At 43.6% G+C, this 22,092-nt stretch overlaps 1 protein-coding gene across 1 annotated transcript in view; it reads right to left on the bottom strand.

Moving 5' to 3' along the window:
- The window catches only part of DNAH9 (dynein axonemal heavy chain 9), a 1,695,107-nt gene that overhangs the window by 781,988 nt on the left and 891,027 nt on the right, over positions 1-22,092 (bottom strand). The window contains exons 40-41 of the mRNA XM_078654721.1: positions 9,152-9,254; positions 7,235-7,474 (exon numbers count right to left, since the gene is read on the bottom strand). Coding sequence (XP_078510847.1) covers positions 7,235-7,474; positions 9,152-9,254 — 343 coding nt within the window. The remainder of the gene's footprint in view (positions 1-7,234; positions 7,475-9,151; positions 9,255-22,092) is intronic.

Below are 22,092 nucleotides of genomic sequence, written 5' to 3' on the forward strand. Positions count from 1 at the left end.
ACTTGTTGATCACAATTTGCCACTTGAGTGTATCACTTCAAAAGAGAGTACTGAGTACATTTGTTTTGCACCAATATTAATTGAGCAATGGGACTTGAAATTGTTTTTTCATAAATTCCTTTGATAAATTATATGGAATACATTATATTCACCATTTGGTTCTTTAATCAAAAGGAGTGTTACTAGGGAGCAGTGTTCTTTTGGTTATAGTTAGGACCACAGGTCCCCGGCGATCCTTGGGTCTCCCTTGTAGAAATATACTTTTTATGTATGTCAGGGCATTATTATTATTCATTTCCACATTCTATCTTCAAAATTCTTCTTTGGATGCAGTGCTTGTTTAAAATGGTGTTCACCTACTAAGAATAATTTATAATGGTGCTTGGCAGATCCCACTACTTTTTCCACATGCATTTTCACAAAATGAAATACATTTGGACCTGCTCATCCATATTATCCAATAGCTAAGGTCTAGGATATTTAAGTGGTGTAAGGCTTTCATATGGTAGGTAAGGATAGGCTTCCAGTAGATAAAATCCAGCACCTTTTCAACTGAAGGAATGCAACAACCAATCTAGAACTGAAAGGCATTATAGATCATCGCTATTTTGCAAAGACTGTGGAGTATCTTGACTCCCTAACCACCTGAGTGATGCCTTATTCAGCATGTCTGTCTTTGAACATACCTACTTCATTAGCTATGTTTCCTTTTTTCAATGGAAGATCTTTTCTCCCTTCTTCAATTGATATTGATACCCGATTGCCGTGAGGAAAACGGCTGCCTGTCAATTCACCAGATGCCATGAGGGGAACGGTTGTTACTCCACGCCATGCACCGTGAGGGGAACGGCTAGAAGAACTACAGCACCCAGCAGCCCCCAGCAGCCTGGACGCTGACATTGCACTAGCACCCGGGGGCGCTACAAAAGCACAGAGAACCGCGGCACGGGATACCCGATTGCCATGAGGGGAACGGCTGCCTGTCTTTTAACCAGATGCCGTGAGGGGAACGGCTGTTACTCCCCACCATGAGCCGTGAGGGGAACGGCTAGGAGAACTACAGCACCCAGCAGCCCCCAGAAGCCTGGACGCTGACATTGCACTAGCGCCCGGAGGGGCTACAAAAGCACAGAGAGCCTCCCGCAGGGCGGGATACCCGGTTGCCGTGAGGGGAATGGCTGCCTGTCATTTCACCAGACGCCGTGAGGGGAAAAGCTGTTACTCCATGCCACGCGCCGTGAGGGGAACGGTTAGGAGAACCACAGCGCACAGCAGCACCTAGCTTCCCTCAGCAGCCTGGACGCTGACGTTGCACTAGCGCTCGGAGGCGCTACAAAAGCACAGAGAGCCTCCCGCAAAGGGGACGCGCGCGGGCTAAGCCCTACCAAGGGCCGGCCCGTCTGCGCCCGTCAGAGCCAGAAGGAGACCAGGCTGGGCTATTTCCTTTAGTCTTGTAGTAAGATCACCCTGTCGTTTCTGGACTCATGTAGGAACTGCTCTATAAGGTGGGTGTCCTCATTGTGCAATTGATCCACATATTGCCAGAACAAACTACTCAATGACATAGAGTTTTACAATTTGTTTTAGTTTCGGCTCTTGTGAAACCCTCAAAGCAGAATATATTATATTGTGACTGAATTCTTGTCCCCTCTCTAAATTGACTATCCAAACTGTTCCATAAGGACCCCCCGCTGGCCAACTAAAATGGGGAGGCGTATCTGCTCAGGGAAAAAAGCGCAGTATCTGCACAATCACCAACAAACCACCAGCCTACCTCGATCGACAAGGTGCTTCAGAGGGCCAAATGGGTGGTTTCAAATGAGATTGAAGTGACTGAAAGACACTTATCCATAACACCAGATTTAGCCCTACCCACCTTTAACACTGAATTGCAATCTGTTCTGCCATTTTACAATCCAGGCCCAGCAAGGGCCTAAGTTAGAACAAGTGCAATAGTACATGACGTGCAAACCCTGGACTTGATCACTGGGGATACCTCTCTGGACTCTCGAAAAAGAGGGAATGTTAAAACTGCCGCAAAAGCTGGGAAAAGTTGGAAGAACGGGGCCAAGGATCCCGCAGAAGATGGGACACCAGGAAATGTAGGGCTGGGGGGGCATGTGAATGAAGGCACAGAAAAACCACAGTGGGTGTCAAATTTGGTCAGGGACCTGCATTTGGAAATATAAACAAGGAGGAGTTGACCACTCTGACCACCAAGGTAGATAATCGTGCATCCTTACTAGATGACTTCATTAGTAAGGCAGGTCATAGGGAGAAAGACCCCCACCAACAGACCAAACCCATAGCCCACTAAGCCCATCTAAGAAATGGACATGCTCTAGTAACCACCTGTAATTCTACTCCACGAGCCCAGAGCATTAGGGAAGAAGTGGTGGCTCACTTAAATACATCTAATAAACCAACTAATAGAATCACTAGCCTGGAAAACCAGGAATCAAGTCGGAGGTGGGAGACTGGTAGACAGCAAAGATCCCCAGCAGAAAATTCCCAAGCGGGAACAAATATGCAAAACTTGAATTCAAACGGCAGAACTAGAGAGGGGCAAGATCGGCAAAATAATGTGTCCGGAGAGGGAAGTTCAGACTTACCATGCATCAACCTCCCCCCCGACTCTACACCATATGTTATAATTCTAACAAATGTGCCAGAACTCAAAAAGGGGCAAAGGGAATCGCATTATGAGCTAAAAAAATAAATGTATTTTTTGGCTGTCTAAACAACTTCAATTTTCCTATAAGCATGCGAGTGAGATTTTATTCGCGCACAGGGTGAGGTGGGTGGACCAAAGAGCAAAAGATTTGGATGGTGATATCATTGTGATCAATTTTAGAAACCCACAGGTTGTCAGGACACTCCTAATGCAAACCCATTACGGGTACGAAGGGGACATTAGGCCCCTTTCACTGGGCTACTTTAACCCTCCAAGACTGGCTCCAGTCAATAATTCATGGACAGTCAGTGGAAAAGGGCCCAGACTCCAATATGAGCAAAATTACATCAGGAGGCAAGAGCATATGAATCAACCACTTTTTAACCTCCCACTTGCAAATAGATACGCACGCTTGGAACCATTGACTGACTAGAATCAATACAGCAATACAGTTCGGAATCAAGGGAAATAGAACAGATAGCAAGGAGGGCTGAGGGAGTAGAAGCTACCTTTAGTGAGGAAATGGAGAGCCCCCCCCCTAAACCACATTGCATCCGGTACACCTCCATCGATAGCACAAACCTCCATGGGCCACCAGCAGCTAATTCCAGTTTTTACAAATATTAACACTGATAACAAACCCAAGTTCCATGTTTTATCCTGGAACATTGCTGGCTTGATTTCCAAACAGAGCAACCCGGAGTGGGGGTCCCTTATTGATGCACACGACATCTGCATGTTCCAAGAGACCTGGGCTAGAGAGGACACCCATAGACTGGGTTATGCGACTTTTTGTTTGGCAGCCACGATTGGGGGAAGGAGAAGACCCGCAGGAGGGCTTTGTATTTGGGTTGCTGTGCACTTGTGATGCACTGCAAAACAGATTGACACATCCTCAAGCGACATACTCTGTGTCATTCTGAGCTTCCCCACCAAGACTAGAATAGCCTTAATCAATGTTTACTCCCGTCCGGTTACCTATGGCCTGGAGTCATCACACCCTCATGAGCGTTTCTCAAGCTTCTTACAAACCATCACTGATGGCACCCTGATGGTACTTGCCGGTAATTTTAATTGCCAGTATGAGCCACTGAAGTAATAAATTAGGGGCGACATTGATGAGGAAGACCAGCACTGGTCAATCCCAGAATTGAATGCCCAACCGACCCGAGCCTGGACCCCCTTGGTGCTTCAAATAAACACTCTCACATTGATCCATTCTTTTAGGGCTTGTGATGGTCGAACTAAATCCAATTCCCAGCAAACCACACTTATAATAGACCAGAAAGTTCTTCCATTTTAGATTACATCTTGATGGATACTAAATATTGGTGTTGGGTGATCGCTTTTAAGGTCTTACCTAGACATGACAGCGACCACAATGCCCTGGTCTTAGAGCTGATATCACCTTGCTCTAAGGGTGTCCAAGTAGGTAATCATCATATAAATAGGCCCAGGTTAACCCTGACTGGTTGTAGGAGGCGAGTGAAATGGGGGGCCATTTGTAATTCCCAGGATAAGTTGGCCTCCCTTTATAAAATTGCCACTCCATACCTTGAGGTTGCCAATCAATTTAGTTATGCAACACTCCCTAGTACAGTTATAGCAGGAATTGAGAGAAACCTTAAAGACCTAGTGTGTGATCTGGCAAGCATCTTTTTTCCTGTTGTAAAATCCAAACAAAAGGTGTCTATGGCCTCTCCTGGTATAATGGCGACTGTCGAAGGGCTAAGCAATCACTGATCCTAGCAATCAAAGCAAATGACAAATTAATGCTAAAAGATAAGCGAATAGCCTATAGAAATACAATCAATAGAGCAAAAAAACAGTGGGAGGATGACAAATGGGAAAGCATGAGGGCGGCTTTATGCTCAAGTGACATGCAAATCTTTTGGAACCTAGTAAACACCGGTTGCAAAGAGGGCAAATCGGCAACAGAGCCAAATCTTGGGGCAGAAATCTGGAGGTACCACTTCAATTCGCTATATGCAAGGGGAGAGGAAGAAGTAGGCCAAACGATGGGCATACCAACCTCTTTCAGCAGTCTTTCCCCAATGCCCCAGAAATCTCTTTAAAAGAGATAATGGCCGCATTGAACAGAGTGGCTCCTGCCAAAGCGCCAGGCTTAGACAAGATCCGAGGCGATGTTTTTAGGAACTAACCTATTATTTGGGCCCCATACTTCTGGAGCCTATTTAATGCTATTGTTCAAGGCATGCCAATTCCAGCGACCTGGTTGGGGGCAGAGATTATTCTGAATTACAAGAAGGGCTCCCGACGTCTCCCCGCCAATTATCGTCCAATTAGTCTCATAGATGTTTCGCAAAAAATACATGCACGAGTACTTTTGGATCGTTTAGAGAGGTGGATGGAGGAGCATTCCATGCTTAGTCCTTATCAGGCCGGCTTTAGAGCAAGGATGTCTACAATAGATCAGATTTTAAGGCTGCAAATCCTTTATTGGAAGACTGTGCTTCTGGAGGGCGGCAGCCTTTATCTGATCTTTGTGGACCTAAAATCGGCATTTGACCTGGTCCCCAGGGATAAATTATGGTCCATTTTATTAAGTATGGGGGTCCCTCCGTACCTCTGTCATCAGATGTAGCGGCTCCACGAATCTAACTATGCACAAGTCAGATATGGGAAACATGGTGAGCTCACAGATCCTATAGTTATAGACAGAGGGGTAAGGCAGGGGTGTGTTTTGGCCCCACCCCTCTTCTGTCTATTTATTAACGGTCTTGTGGATGACTTGATTGGCGGGAGGGATGTAGATGCCCCCAGGTTGGTGAAACGCAGGGTCCCGGCCCTGATGTTCCCTGATGACACTTTGCTTCTATCCAAATCCCCGATGGGAATCCAGTGGGCCCTAGATATGTTCCAGTCATTTTGAAAAAGCAGGGGCTTGGAGATAAACTCCAATATAACCAAATACATGGTTTTTAATGCAGGTGACTCCACACGTCCTAATCCCTGCTTAGATGGGAAACCACTGGAAAAAGTTACAGTTTTCGATTACCTAGGATTAACCCTCACTGATAAAATGCAGGGGCACACACAAATTAGGAAGGCTAGCTTAAGATTAGCCTAAACCTTGGGGGGACTGGCTACGATTGTTCAAGAAAAATACCCATAAAATGGTCAGCCCGGTTATGGAAATGTATAAGATACAAGCAAGGGGGAGGAGGGGCGGCCCTATATGGGACAGAAATATGGGGCCATCAATCACCTGATTCCCTCTCCAAGAACGAAAATGTCTTTCTTAGAAAAATCTTAGGCCTCCCGAAAAGTACATCACTGACGCCACTCAGTATGGACCTTGGCGTCGATCCAATTGCTGAGGAAGTTGCCCTCAGGTCCCTTCTTCACTGGAGACGTTTATGGTGCACACCAGAACTAGTGGCTTTTAAGGATGAGATGAATGAAGTTATGTATCTGAAGGGGGTGGGCAAAATCCCATGGGTATCCTATATCAAAAACACATTAGTTGCTCTAAGGATGGGTAATCTATGGACCAACGCTGAAGTATCTTGCCCGACAATTCCCAGGATGGCTCTTTCAAAGCATTATAGAGAATTTAAGATAAACCAGAATAAGGGGAATTCCACCACTGGTATTCTGACTGTACAAGTTTTTAGAAGTCAAGGACCAATACAGGTTAGAACCTGTTCTTGACGTTATTCAGCCACCCCTAGCCAAAAAAACATTATTTGCAATTTAGGCACGGGGTGCTACCACTTCATGCCTTTACAAATACCTGAGGGGGTGCACAGTCTAAGGGGTGTCCGGTATGTGAGAGCATCTCTAAAACGGACCAACATGTACTGTTTGTTTGTCTGGTTTACAAGAAGATCAGGCACTGATGGCTGCAACAGGTCTGCGGTAATCTCAGGACAACTCACTGTGGGGAGGCATACAGGATATTAAAATGTGATACCAGCCTCCCTATTGTGTATTCAGTTTCCCGATATTTATTCGCTATGTGGTGTGTTCGTTCAACTGTACTAAAATCTAGTTGGGACTAATTGGATCCTTTTAAACCTTTAAGTAATTTGTATCCGTTTTTATTATATGAAATGAGTCGTTTTTAATGTTTTATTGAGACCTTTTAATATTGCACTGTCAAGCATCTTACTTCATTCTATATTACAAAACTGTATGAATTTTGGTGCAATTTTTAATGTACTTTTATGGCCAGATTGGCCGAAATAAAGATATTTTGAATTGAATTGAATTGATATTGCCTACCTTGAAAAGTAGAGCTCAGGAATATGATATCCTAAATCTAGAACTAAGCCATTAATATTTCTCTCAAGGTAGCGCAATATAAGGATACGGCAGTACATAAGCATGCTTGAGTAAACACACCTGTGCTAGTAATTCATAGAAAGGGGAAATGAACATTGGAATCAGTTGATAATGATGCATGTTTTAAACTGAAAATGTTACTAAGCTAAATCTAAGCACAAACAAGCATATATCTTCTGAGCAAAAGAAGCCCCCTTTATTAAGGGTGCATTTAAACACAATACAAATAAGCAAAAGATGAAAACATCTTACCTGAAAAATATTGGAGAAATCTCGCAGATTGAATATATAATGAAACTTGATTGCTGTTGGCAAGAACTGAGAGGCAACCTTTTGGTGTAAGGCCAGTGCTAAGTTTATCAATTGCTGTGATGACTTCTGCAGGGGCAAGGAAAAGTTTCCAGTCTTCAGGTGCTGGATTAATATGGTATTGTAGATGGTGGACAAGGCATCCGTGCCAGGAAACGATAGAGCAAAGACACTAAAATGGCGCTGGATGAGAAAAAGAACAAATTGATACTTTGTAGCTTGTGACTTACATTGGATGTTGTTTTCTTACATATTTGAAGGTTTAGCACGCAGTTTATTAGGGTTAGATCATTAGAGGTCTGGCAGCTTAGGTAGCCATTGCCAGTAACACTATTACATGTATCTATTTACAGCTGGTTGGAGTAAATAGGCCTTTCTTTTATTAAATACATGCATGGTTTTATGATGCTCAAATCATTGACTTTTTCCCCCTGGTATAGTTCAGCATTATGCCCTTCTTCCACCTGTGTCATCATCTAGGTGCTGCTAAGTGGCCAGTTACAAATGAGGCACCTCAATATGATCAACAATGAAAATCCTAAATCCATTTTCAAAACAACCAATTTGGTACTTACGATATGTATGGCATCGTGGCATGTGCAGGAGTAGGAGGTGCTTTAATGCATTTTAAGATAGTCTTCATTGAAAGGAGCCTCAGGACAACTGAAAAAAATCTAGGAAGCGAGACATTTTGTTGCCATTGGACGGTGATAGTTTGGAGGATATTTGGCTATGTGGTGAATGGAGGGGGGATTTGAGAAGCCAACAGGTTAAAAAGAATTCAGCCAGCAAAAGACATTAAACATATTGTGCAGTGAGACTAAGTGCTTGCTTCAGGTAATATGTGGCTATTACAATATCGAGTTATTGGGAGACTGGGGGTACTTGAATAATGAGAGGATTTAGAGTGTGTGAGATCTCAGAGGGATTATGCATATTAAGGAGAGAGAAGCGGTGATGGGATGTTGTGAAGAAGAGTGTAAGGCAGATATAGGGTAGAGATAACCATAATTAAACTGAATATGGGCCTGGAATCTGGCCAACATAATGTTCCTCTTTAAGTGCTGGTATTTGTGCAGATCCTGGTACTTCCATTGTGGTTGGAAACATAATATATTTTGCCTTACAAAATGGGAGTTGGGTACAGCCCAAGCATTTGAACTCTAGTTATGAAGAGATACAATGAGGTATTCAGACTTTTGGACGCCTCAGTCTAATGCAAGCAGAATGCCTCCTAAGTAGGAGTTCTGAAGCGCAATGTGGGAGCAAGGAGCGCATCACCGAAGTAAGATATTGCACTGTACTTGGGTTGTTACAGAGCAGTAAAATCAAAAGGTTTCGCAGCGCTTGTCATCTGTGACCAGCGAACATCAGGTCTATTAGAAAAAGTCAGTGTTCATCAATTAGTGGAATTGCAGGGGAACCTAATTTGAGAGGCGGGGCAATATATTGGATCATCTTAGAGTACCAACATATTGATGGGTCCAAGCATCACCATTCTGTGATCCTGGCAAGCCGCTGAATTGAGAGAGCTCTTCGAACGGGACAATGCTCATGTCGCCTCATTGGTGAAAAAATTGGCAAAGTTTCGCTCAAGGCAGCCAACATCGTTTGGCCTAAATAAAGGAAATTGACCAGAGTGCTCAGAGATGCTGTTTGGCCTGACATCATGTGACGTGATTATTTGGAGAGACATCTATATTCACACACACAATCTACCAACCTGAATAAATAGAGAGTGAAGTAAAAAACACCAGACGATGTAAAAAGAGAAACATTTAAGCAAATGTGCACATGGTTTCCAACAAGATCATTGAAGTATGAGCATTGCTAATATTCTGAAAAATCAAGCAGGTATACCTGAAGTCGCGGGTTGATGGTAAAGCTGCCAGCTGTGGGGTTCATGCAGGCGATGTACTGCGCGTTCATTATCTCCTTCAGGGACAACTTGTTTCTGTCATACCTTTTGGAACAAGAGAAACGTAATAAGCTAAAGATGCCTGTGACCAACCAGCCACATCATGTTCTGATTATGCCTAAAAGGGTACACTTTCATTTTTAACCTATCACGTTTACCACAGAGATCTCCTCATTGAGAATATAGTTTCAGGTGTTGACGTAATGTGAATGGACACATTAATCATAAGTAGCATCGCAAAACATGAAGCCATGAGTCAGGAAATACAGCTTTTAAAAAAATCGAATAATGTGCAGGCTCACGGATTTTGAAAAACAAAGAATCAATTTTTAAAATCTATATTATCACACTAAATCAATTGCTATGAAAACGTCATGCCGCTCAGAATTCTGGAAACCAAAGATTATACGCGGTCGCGCTGAGCCGTGTTTCTGAAAGCTGTGAGGAATGTTCACAATCACTTCATGTGTTTCCTTCAGATCAAACCCTGCTCGCAGCCACTACAACAGTATTCTGCTCCTGGCATCTATTGATACTCGCCGACAAACAGCACATCGCCTACCATGCCTTTCTCCACACAATCCTGGAAAGAAACCTGCAAAATAAAGGCTTCACTCCTCCCCACCCACATAAGGTCTTTTATGGATTTCCACAAGAAACTGAAATCCTGGTTCTTCAGCTGTTCCTTCTTGCGGAACCCGCACCGACTATCCACATTATCAGCCTGATTCATCAAAGACCCGTTTTGCGAGTCTATAATAGCGATTCATAAGGAATCGCTATTACAGACTCGCAAAACGGGATTCATGTAGGAATCGCAAAAAGAATTGCGATTCCTACACATTCCTTATTTGTGATTAGCAAATTGCTAATCGCAAATAAGGAATAACTCCCCATTCATTCCTATGGGCCAAAAGGCCCATAGGAATGAATGGGGAGTATTCCTTATTTGCGATTAGAAAATAAGATAGCGATTTAAAGGGTGCCAGGGGTGTCCAAAGGACACCCTGTAGCACCCCTTAAATGCAAATTGAAACAGGTGTTGCGCACACATGCAACATGCAACTTAGAAAAATGCTTTTAAAAGCATTTTTCTAAGTTTTCGCTATTTACCACGAGGTTTGACCTCGCGGTAAATAGCGGGCCGAAATTGCGAATTCGCATTTTTTAAATGGATGATGAATTGCATTTAAGGAATCTCAAATAGAGATTCCTTAAATGTAATTCCCCGCAAAATAGCGAAATCGCTATTACCTATTTTTGCATTTGGGATGATGAATCCCAAATGCAAAAATAGCGCTCGCAAAGGGCCAGATTCTCAGAATCTGGCCCTTTGCGAGCCGATTTCGGCTTGATGAATCAGGCTGTATATTACATGGGAATCACTGGATTCCCTAGGCATTCATTCTGCACCTGAATCTATCTATGGGGAGCAGTAGGCCCGGGATATCGAGTTTGTGTGCAATTCTGCCATTTTTCTCTGTGAAACAGGCAATTAAATCGCTAATGTTTATTAAAAATCACAATATTGCTTTCAAAAGAGGGATGAATATGTATTTTTATACAAGAGAACATTATCACACGACTCTGCTGACTTGTGTGATGTGGGTTAGCTGAGATCCCTTCTTCAGATCATTGAGAACTGAAATGTAGAAAACTTCAAAAGCCTAAAAGGCTCTAAAACATAACTGATTCTTTTAGCCTCGTAGTACCGACTTTAGACCTTACTGGACACATATGCGTAATTACTATATTGCCTCACCATCATCCAGGTCGAGAGGTTTAAGACAAACCTAATGCTCATCTCCCTGCTTACTGAGTTTATGCTCATACATAGAAACATCCAACGGCTACATGAGCAGAACTGGGTCTCAGCAAAGAACGTTGATGGCTGCTACCCCCTGCTTATAGAGTGCACCAAATCCCTAAGTTTTCACTTCAAGACCCATCCAAGCTGCAGATTGCAAAAGGAGGCTAGTTTAATCATCTGAAAGCTTGTCTCCCCTAAACTTACTTTTGAACGACCATCAAAACCATGGTGCACAGACAGTAGGAGTGCCCTGGTAACTGGCATCCCACACAAACATCTGTTGCTGAGGAAGTGTGCTGTTCACATTGCTGCTTGATTAAGAGATTCCGGACATTTTACAGACATGCAGTCATTTCATGGAATGCCTCTTATTTTCTCTATCAGCACACATCAAATTCAAGAACTGTGGAGGCCCTTACAACATTGAAACCTCATAAAACCCACCATACCTGGGAAGAAAAATCAAGATCCCCAGGGGACAGAGCAACAAAGGTTGAAGAATGCTCATCCGGCTAAAGGGGTGGGTAAGACAAGACAAGACTGAAGGTATAATATTACCCTACCATCTGTAACTACCTCCACAAGGAGATCCAACAACCTATGTCACTCCTCAATTTCAGAAAACAACTGAAGGCATTCCTCTTCAAACAATTCCAAATGCCTCACTTCCCTTCACACAGCCAGTCCGTGCAGGTAACAGCTGTGGGGTGGTGGGGAGGGGTAAGGGGGGATTTCAAGGGACGATGCAGAGGGAAAATGAAATAAATAATTAATTTTCCCTCTGCAATAATCTTCGAAATCCCCCCTTACCCCGCTCCACCACTGTTACCTGCACGGACTGCGGCTGCCTTCACACCCAGCCAGCGGCAGATCCTCTGTTATGGAGGAGAAGCATCAAACCCCGACCCCCCCCCCTCCTGACCCCCCTGCCAGCTGCATCAAAACAGCAGTAAAGTACAAATATAATAATAAACACGTTTCATTTTTCCTTTCCTGCTGAGACTTTGGGGGCGAGCCATGGGATGACAGACGGCAGGAGGACCGGGCACTGTTGTCAATGTGCATGATAGTTTGGCTGGCCTGTCTGAGGCTGGCCAAAGCATCATGCACACTGAAGCTGCTCCAGCCCGAGCTGTGTTGCCAACTTGGAAACAGCATGCACAGGCTCCCATTGTCACGGGAGCACAAATTCACACCGCTCAGGCCAGTCCTGACGCTGCTCTCATGACATGAGAGCAGCGTCAGAATTGACCGCAGTGGAGTTTGGGAGTCTGTGCCAGCAAGGAGAGGAGCAGAAGTGCGCAAAGTGAACGGTTGCAGGGACGTTTTTTGTTGTTGTCCTGTGACCCCTCCACCCACCCTCGCCACTCTTCCACAACACCAGCCGCAACTGCACCTTATATTCCTTTCCCTGCCCCCTTATTATCTAGCTAGATTTGTGCTTAATAAATCCCCATATGTATGTACATACATACATACATGCACACATACATACTCAGTCATGTTTCAAGACCACAGGATTCTCATGTTACAAATATCCAGTACCCTAACAGTAAGTATCTCGTTTGTGACGATGAAAACGTATGAAATAGTTGTTACTATTTCATACCACTTGTACACAAAACACCTGAGGCACATACAGGAATTAGTGTCAGAACACCAAATGACCACAATCGTCATAGTAAGAGCAAAAGAACACACTATTTGCCATATGAGACACGAAGTCCTTCCAAAGAAACAGCCAGCCCTTCAGACTTAGAAGAAAGGAATGAATCCCAAAGTAGAGGTGATTTTTTTCCAGCAAATCTGTATAATAATAATATCCTAAAAAAGCAAAGAGGACCATGTCATTAAATGAATTCTCAGGTGAAGTGTCCAACTCACTCATATCATCGATATATCTTGCCTAGCATCAGTCCTCACCCTTTTCAGGTTCAGAAAACATCTGTTTCCTCTCAGTGCAATTTACACACCAATCTCCTCTGTCAAATTCGAACCAATCTTTTTTTCCCTTTTTTTAAACAACTCTAAAATTCCTATTAGGTATTTTCAAAAGTAGTACTGTGAATGCCATCATTAGCATGAAAGAGTCACTTCTGTGCCATGACGATAATCAAAAGCTTCCTACTTTGAAGCAGTGGTGCTATAGGCAGCAGCTTAATGCCACGCTATCCCCAGCACTAGGCTATTCACCAAGGCATCAATACGTTTACAACTTTAAAAACTGACAGTGCCACAGCCAATGTCTGCCTTGTGAAACAAGCACGTTGCGGTGACCGGAGAGGCCACATACTACTTTATTTGTAGCATCATTGCCACAATGTCAGGCAAAAAGACAACAATATGAGCGCCATATTCTATGTCCTACATAACTTTCCCGAATGACTTCAGAAATCGCTAAAATTTTCCCCAGATTCTTTTCGGGAAGTTCTCTTTTTTTATTTTTCTTAGGACATCTATGAGTGAATGAATGAATACATTTATTGTTTCAATAAAAATTGTTACAAAAAGCAGGGCGTGGTGTGTCCATCCACGCACCTTCTTCGATCATTGGTAAAATATAATTATATCATTTTATTTGATAAATGAAGCACTTACACAAAACGTAAAATTAAGAGACCATAACATTTGGTATATATTCACTAGTTTGAAACTGTGATGTAGTCCTTGGCTCGACCTTTACTTATACATTCTTTAAACTGCCTTGCAGATTTCGCTAGTCTGGCCAATTCCATTGAAATCTCCAAATCAAAAAGATGTTTCATTGCGTCTGAACAGGTACGCGTGCAATATTTTGAGAACAGAGGTTTTAATAAGGTGCAACGTTCGTAGTTCAATCGAGGGCAGATGCAAACCAGGAGAGCCCTAGATTCCTCGTACTGATGACACAGTCTTCAAGTGGTGACCACCTCTAAACATTTCCAGTGAATATTTTTATCTTCTTATTGGCAGTACCATGAGTCTGATTGACAGAATTTGCTTTAAAATTGATTTGTTCAGGACCTGAGTCAAGATATGGCTGTCTCAATTTATCCTTTTAGGAGCCAGCTAAGAGTCCGATATTGCTGCTTGAGTATTCAATTAGCCTCATATCATCTTGCTTTGATAATAGTCTTGATTGTTTCTTTAAAATGGTTTTTAAAATTCCTGGTTGGTGGATGAAATCCCGCCAGTTGGACAGGTCAAGGTGCAGTTCAGTGCAGGCAGTGAGTAGGCCATCAGCCCAAGAATTTTTACCTTTCGTGAAGATTTCCTTCAAAATTGCTTACATTGTATTTGGGGGTCTGTGGTAAATAAATAAATAATACCTCTCTTTTTGAATGCATAAATGAATAACAGATAGCTCAATAAATAAGAGTCAAGATTCGAGGTAGTAGGAGTTTTGCAGGTTTTAATACAGCATAAGGACAGGAACGGGACAACCTGCATAGGAATAGGATGGCAGGGCCCAGCAGCTGCTGGGGCTGGATCTGGGATGAGCGCGCTAACATTTAATAACAATACACGATCATATATACTAAAACAGTTGCATTACAATACATACGATAGGCGGAGCAGTGGGTGTGATCAATAGCAGTCGCGAAAGATAAGGGTGAAAGTAGGTGTAACAGAGGCGTATACATAGACATGTGATGCAAACGTAACAGAATATGTCATGAATGGGGTGGAAACCATGGAGGGGGCTACCTAAGGAGCCGGGACCTCTAACCTGATGGTGCGCGCAAACTGGCAATGACGTGTTACTAGGAGAAGCTGGGGGCTATGAGCTCTGTGCTAGGAGCAGAGACTGAAGTCTGGAGAGTCAGGGCGACATGTACCTAAGCAGTATCTAGTATCTGATGTTTAGAGAACATGTTGATAGAATTCAAATGTTATCGGGGTAAAGGCGAACAGACTCTAAGACTGGAGCATGCATTATTCTACATGTAGTGCGTGATGAAGAATATTAAATGACCATTAAATGCAGTATTTCTCTTACATGGAGACGTAGAGGCTAGACAATGACGGAAACTATTGATGCGATTCAGTAGCTTTAGGAATGCAGAGAAGGAGGGCTGTACTGATAACTCGAATCATAACATACTCTTGGCAGACTCAGAGGCAGAGCCAAGCTGAGCCGGGCACTGCGAGGCAGGAAATAAGTGAAGGGTCGAGGATACAGGTGGGGGCTGTATCGCTCCTCAGCGAGGCTTCAGGGGACAGGAGCTGAATCTGGTGTCCAGGCCCTTTTGAGGCCTAGAAACGGGGACTTTACAATGAAATAACGTGCACACCGAGAAACGTGGCAACGTAGCTTTACATAGGCCTGATATTCGTAGTATTCACGAGAACTGGAAACTGACATACTAAAGGTGGACACAACTATAATTGCGTCTTTAATCGAACATGGGGAATAACATATGCATATTAATCATGCACAGATAATGATGATGGATGACACGTAGGGACACAGAACATAGCAAAATTTACTTTTCCACATTCCCTCCTTGTCACTACGTTTCCATCAGGAAACATCAATATTCATGATACCATCTATCATTTCATACAGTATCATTTGTTCGTCTCGAATTTTCTTGGAACGGGATTTAGAACAGGGCTTGGGACTAGGAATACAAGAGGTAGCACAAATGCCGCAAATCGCAGGGCCACATTGTATACAGAGGCAGCAGCTGAATATGATCGCTACTGCAATACCTAGAAAGGACAAGACTTTCCATCCCCAGGCGGAAATTATATTCCAGAACCAACCGGACCATGTCCAGGTGCCTGGATTTTGGTGTAACAGATGGGCAATTTTATGAAGTCTGGTTATAGCTGAATAAACAGACGGCGCGTTATTTGGAATGAAAATGCAGCAACTAGATCCGATGACTCTACAGGCCCCGCCCCTATCGGCCAATATGACGTCAAGGACGAGACGATTCTGGAGCACGACAATTCTCATAAAGGATTGTTCTTCGGTTAAATTACTTAGAGCAGAAGTAGTCTCAATTACTACTGCTTCAAGGGTTCTGGTTAACCTACGTATCAGTTTACTATTCACAACTGTTCCTAAATAAGGGAAGACACCTTTATTGATATCTATATATTGTTCTAGAGCAGTTTCAGTATAATCGACAATCGGGAGGTTTCTCTTGTGTCTAGTATGTACTAGGTGGGAATTCCTATGGTAGTCGGGTGGGGCTAGAAAAACCGGTGGCAGTAGGAAGGCAATGTAACAGGTTCCCTCCCAATCGAGGGGCAGACGAACATATGCGGTCTGACCACAAATAAAATAAGAATGACGTGAAGCTTTGAAAATAGATTTCCTACTGTCACTATACTTGACAATAGTAGTACAATCACTATGTCCTACGTGTGTAGAACCATTATTTCGGACACATAATTCGCCTTTGACTGGTAGTACTGAAATAGCAGGTAAGTCTGGAGTAGTATCAGACTGAACATTCAGGACCATGAAATTCGAAGAATAATTACCTAAATTGTACACTTCATTTTCTAGATCTAACCCTGTTCTGTGGGGAAGACCTTGCTTGTCTGGAAAACATGTACTGTTAAGAAAAGACATATCTGTTGAGGATGACGTTAACGTGGACCATGCTCCACACGAACCATTATGTGAAAACGGATAAGGAAAGAGTGGCAGAACTCCCTTCGGTATCTGGAAAGGGGGGAGTCGGCCACATACCCAACAATTAGTGGCATTGCTGGTCTGGTGTGAGTAATGTAACATGCGGATGAAAGAATTATTTCGCATAGCGAGGCGGTAAGAGAGTTCATGAGGAGGCAGATCACTAAACGTGTGTTCTACTGTAACATTAGAAGACTTATTTACATGAGAGACTGGAAAATACAGATAAAATGCATAACTGGTGCAGGAAATCATAATGCTGAGAAATAATATGAAACTTAGAAAAACGATACATCGGATTGAGTTTTGACCAACTCTCTCACTATGGGGGTCTATTTTATACATGTCAGAAACAGTCTAACCGTTTCACCTAGGGGAGGACTTAGACAATCAAACTGGCTGACTTATTTTACTAGACCGGAGTTTCAACTTATACTCCTGCTGCGGAGTTTTCTCTAACGGGGAGGGTGCAGTATCATTGTTCTTTACGGGACAGTCCTTAAGAATAGTACTTTGGTAATCCTTTGAATCCTGGGAAATGTTCTTTGAGACCGGTTTCAGTCCATAAAACTTCTTTATATGTGAAAGATGCACCCAGCCTTTGCGTCCCTCCAACTTCACGGCTGTACGTGTGGCGAGGAGGACCTGTCGGGGCTCCTTCCAGCGAGGCTCCAGCGGACTTGAGCGGTCAAAATTTCGCACCAGGACCATGGATCCTGGAACGATTTCATGCGGTGCCACCTCGGTATTGTCTGGAAATGCGGCGGCAACCTGTGAACAACAAGAGTTGAGGGCAGACATCAAGGAAGCTAGGTAATCTGTCAGCATATTACTTGAAACATCGGTAATACTTCGGGGTCTGGGTGTACCCCACATGTTAGGGGGGCGGCCGAAAACGACCTCATACGGGGACAGACCTGATCTGGAATGTGCGACCATGCGCATATAGAACAAAGCAACTGGCAGAGCTACTAGCCAGTCCACACCTTTCTCTTTACATACTTTGGCGATGCGAATTTTCAGGGTCTGGTTATGTCTCTCTACGAGACCTGCTGCTTCAGGATGGCGTACACAATGGAACTTCCACTGGTACCCTAACAAAAGGGAAACATGCTTCATTAACTCTGAGGAGAATGGCTGGCCGTTATCAGAATATACGACCCTAGGGAGTCCATAACGGGGGAAGAACTCACGAACCAACTGCTTGGCAGTGGTCGCGGCTGTGTAATCTGGGACTGGATATGCTTCTGTCCACCTGGACAAAGCGCATACAACTACGAGGACATACTTGAAACCTCGACATCGCTCCATCTGAATATAATCCATCTGGAGGACTTCAAAAGGGTGGTCAGGAGGTTGGAATCCACCTTGTTCCACCGGGACACTTTTACCTGGATTAAACTGACAACATATCATACAGGTACGGACTTTCTGCTTGGCTGCAGCTCGTAGATGCTTGTTGAACCAAATGTTCTGGATACTGTCTAACATTGCTTTTTCCCCTAAATGTGCTGGACCATGTGCGGTATTGATAATGACTTGAACCATAGAGTCGGGGAGAAACCATGTGGTTTTACCCTTCGTCACCCATCCTTGATCTGTCTGGACCCCTCCTTGTTCGGACCATTTCTTGATTTCATCGGGAGTAGCATGTAACTGGATATCTATGACATCCTGAGTAGGGTCCTTAACTGTCATACATGTAGTCGGATCTGGAGTATGTGTCTTGTTAACTGGAATGTCTGGAGTCTGTGCTGTAAGCTTGGCTGTGTGATCTGCTAGATCGTTACCCTGGGAAATAGTGTCAGTAACTTTCGTATGTGCTTTGCATTTCATGATAGCAATGGATGTCGGTAAATGTATGGCATCTAACAGAGCTTGAATAAGGAGACCATGCTGAATCTTGGTTCCATGAGAAGTCATGAAACCTCTCTCCTGCCAGAGCACTCCAAAGTCGTGTACGACTCCAAATGCGTAGCGTGAATCTGTGTAAACATTAACTTTCCGGTTCTTAGCGTGTATGCAGGCTTGTGTCAGAGCAACTAGCTCTGCTGCTTGAGCGGACAGGGTGTCAATACGGTGTGTTTCAATAACTTCAGTATCAGTAGTCACTGCATACGCGGCGACTAGTTCTCCTGTACTTGTTCTCATACATGAACCATCCACATAAAGTGTCAGGTCGGGATCTGGTAACGGAATATCTGTCAGATCTTGTCTTGGCTTTGTCGTAATATTAACTACTTCCACACAGTCGTGTGTGTCCGGACTTAAAGTAACTGATGGTAACAGTGTAGCAGGGTTCAGGATGTTGCAGCGTCTGATTTCTATGTGTGGCTGGAACAGTGTCAATTCTTAACCTGTTAAACGTGCAATTGTCAAGTGCTGAGTCTGTGTTCGGTTTAAAAGAACTTCCACGGAGTGTGGAACTTGTACTGTCAGGGAGTGTCCTAATACTATGGAATCACTTTGTCTGATAGCTAGTGCTGTGGCTGCAACTGACTTGAGGCACGCAGGGAGAGCCTGGGCTACAGGATCTAATGTGCTCGAAAAATAAGCACAAGGCTTGTATTGTCCTGCTTGATCTTGTGTGAGAACAGATAATGCGGTACCTTCGCGTTCTGTGACGAAAAGTGTAAAAGGCTTACTGTAGTTTGGTGTAGCTAGAACTGGAGCTTGACATAGGGCTTTCTTTAACTCATTGAAACTGAGTGTATGTTCAGATGTCCAAGGGAGGACAGTCGATACGGCTGTCTCCTGTGTCGTTAACTGTATCAGTGGCTTAGCTAGAAATGCATACTGAGGAATCCATTGTCGGCAGTAAGAAGTGAGGCCGATAAAAGCACGTACCTCCTTCTGGGTCTTGGGCTGAGGAAGACTCGCTATTAACTGGATACGGTCAGGTGTCAACTGCCTACCCCTCTTGGACAGTAAGTGTCCTAAGTAGACCACTTGCTGGACACAGAATTGAAGCTTCGAAGGGGACACCTTGTGCCCCATCTCGGCTAGGAAATACAGAACTGTGAGGGATGCTCGCTCGCAAGCACGTTCAGAACGGGCTGTGACCAGTAGATCATCGACATACTGGAGCAGGGCAGTGTCAGTTGGCATGTGAATGTTGTCTAGTTGTCTCTTAAATGCTTGACTGTAAATACTAGGACTTTCTGTGAAACCTTGAGGAGCTCGTGTGAACATATAGCTCCTTCCATTTAAACAAAATCCGAAAAGGAACTGGCTGTCTAGATGAATGGGGACACTAAAAAATGCATTCTTGAGGTCTATGACTGTAAAAAATGAGGCTTCTGAATCAATGGCTGCCAATAAGGAAGAGATATCTGGGACAACTGGGTACTGGGGAATAATACATTTATTAAGCTCTTGTAGGTCAATCACTAATCGATGTACTGGGGGTGCATTTGGATCAGTACGTTTCATAACAGGAATGATCGGAGAATTGCATACATTGGAGTCAGTTTCTACAACCACTCCTTGAGCCATGAGCTCGTCAATAATTTTGGATAAGGCTGCTACAGCCTCAGGTGGCAATCTGTACTGTCTGATTCGTGGTAACACTACACCTGGCTTGAGAGTCACACGATGGGGTGTGATTTGCATATAACCAACATCAGTTGGACCTTGCGCCCATAGATGCTGCGGAACATTGGACAATCTGGGATCAAAATCTCGTAATACATAGTGACCCTTAAAGTCACGCAGGAACAATCGTATTCCCTCTGGGGAACAGCATATAACTGCACCTAACTCTTTCAGTGTTTTAATACCTAATAGATTCTCTGGACATGACTTAGTAAGTAACAGGTCAGTAGTACGGGACAATGGACCTACTTCTAGAGTAACTGGCTTTGATATTTCATTTACAATGGGTTTTCCTGAAAATCCAAGGGAAACATTTCTTGAGCCTGAGAGCGGAGCCCCTGGAACTTCGGCGTGGCTAATTGTGGTCCTACTTGCCCCTGTATCAATCAAAAACTTTCTGTCTTTCCCTAATACTTGACTGTGAACATAGGGACCTTCTTGATCTACAGGTATCTCGATGAGAGGCAAGCCTACCTCCCTCTCTAGGCTGTTTCATGAATATGGCTGATACTCTGGATACTCAGACTGTGCATACTGGTACATCTGCTGTGTAACGTGCTGTGTTGCAGCGATGGGCTGCGGTGCTGTAACTGTCTGTGGTGCATTCTGTGGCTGAGGAATCTGTGAAACTTGTTCTTGTCTAGGCGGACGTGGTCTTTCTTTAGTCTTACCAGTAGCTATGTTGTGTTTCAGAACTGCACACTCGTTTATAAAATGACCTGGCTGTTTACAATAATTGCAGTTCCCTTTAACGGGAGCTGCAGGATGACTGGCTTGATTCGGACCCCTCTTCTGACTGTCTTGAGGAACAGATTGTGCAACTAGTACTTTCATTTTCGTGTCTTTCATACGTTTTCTCTCGTGTTCTTGCTCTTCTCTAATTCTATTCTGGTGGTATTGGAGCATCTGTAACATCTGGGACGGGGTATTAGCTTGCCAGGTACTTTCGACTTTCAAAACTCGATTCTTAATTTGTTGACTTGAATTCTCGACTAATTTAGTAACAAAAAGGTGAGGGTATGACTCACTACTTGTCTTGAGGCCACTGTTGATGCTAAAACATTTCTCAAATCTAGAATAAAAATCACTAATGTCTTCGTCTTGTTTCTGTTTACAGGCTGAGATTGCATCCCAGTCTTCCTTTTTCGTTGTTAACAATCTGGGTAAAACTTGAATCAATAATTCAGGTAATTCTTTACATTTCGCTCCAAGACCGGTACCTGGTACTCGTGCCTTATCTTCAGCTTCTAGAACTGCCCAATCGATCTTTTTCTCTCCCACCTCCCATTCTTTTTCCTTGAGCTTTTCATACACCCCTGCGGGCAGCAGAACCTTTAACATTTTAATTATATCTGGATACGTGTATTCTCCCATACGGAGCATGTCTTTTAATTCTCGATGGAACCCTGCTGGATCTTTATCATGACAGGGGATTAATTTTTTCATCTCTAAGAGTTCCATCTTTGTGATCGGGGTGTAAACAAACACTCGTTCTAGTTCGCCACCCGTTCCTCTAACTGGGTGGACTTCTCGTAACGGATTCTGTCTCTCTATGTAAAATGGTTTATTTTCTGGGGGTGAGACATGAACAAAATGCGGGTTCAAAAACGTTCTATATTTGTGACGCTGTTCTAGAATGACACTAATTAAATCGGTACCTAAACCTTTCCATCTATACTGGAGTAACTCGTTCAGGATATCATGTAACGGGCCTGGATCAGAGTGCTGACCCTCATACAATGTAATGAGGTGCTGAATCATATACATACCCGCCAGTCGTTGCTCGGCTGGGGGCATTTTCAGAAACATTTGTGCCACTATTTCGTCTGGAAAAGTGGTAGAATCAG

The sequence above is a fragment of the Lissotriton helveticus genome, chromosome 7 (genome assembly GCF_964261635.1).
Source record: "Lissotriton helveticus chromosome 7, aLisHel1.1, whole genome shotgun sequence".
In the NCBI taxonomy this organism is placed as follows: Eukaryota; Metazoa; Chordata; class Amphibia; order Caudata; family Salamandridae; genus Lissotriton; species Lissotriton helveticus.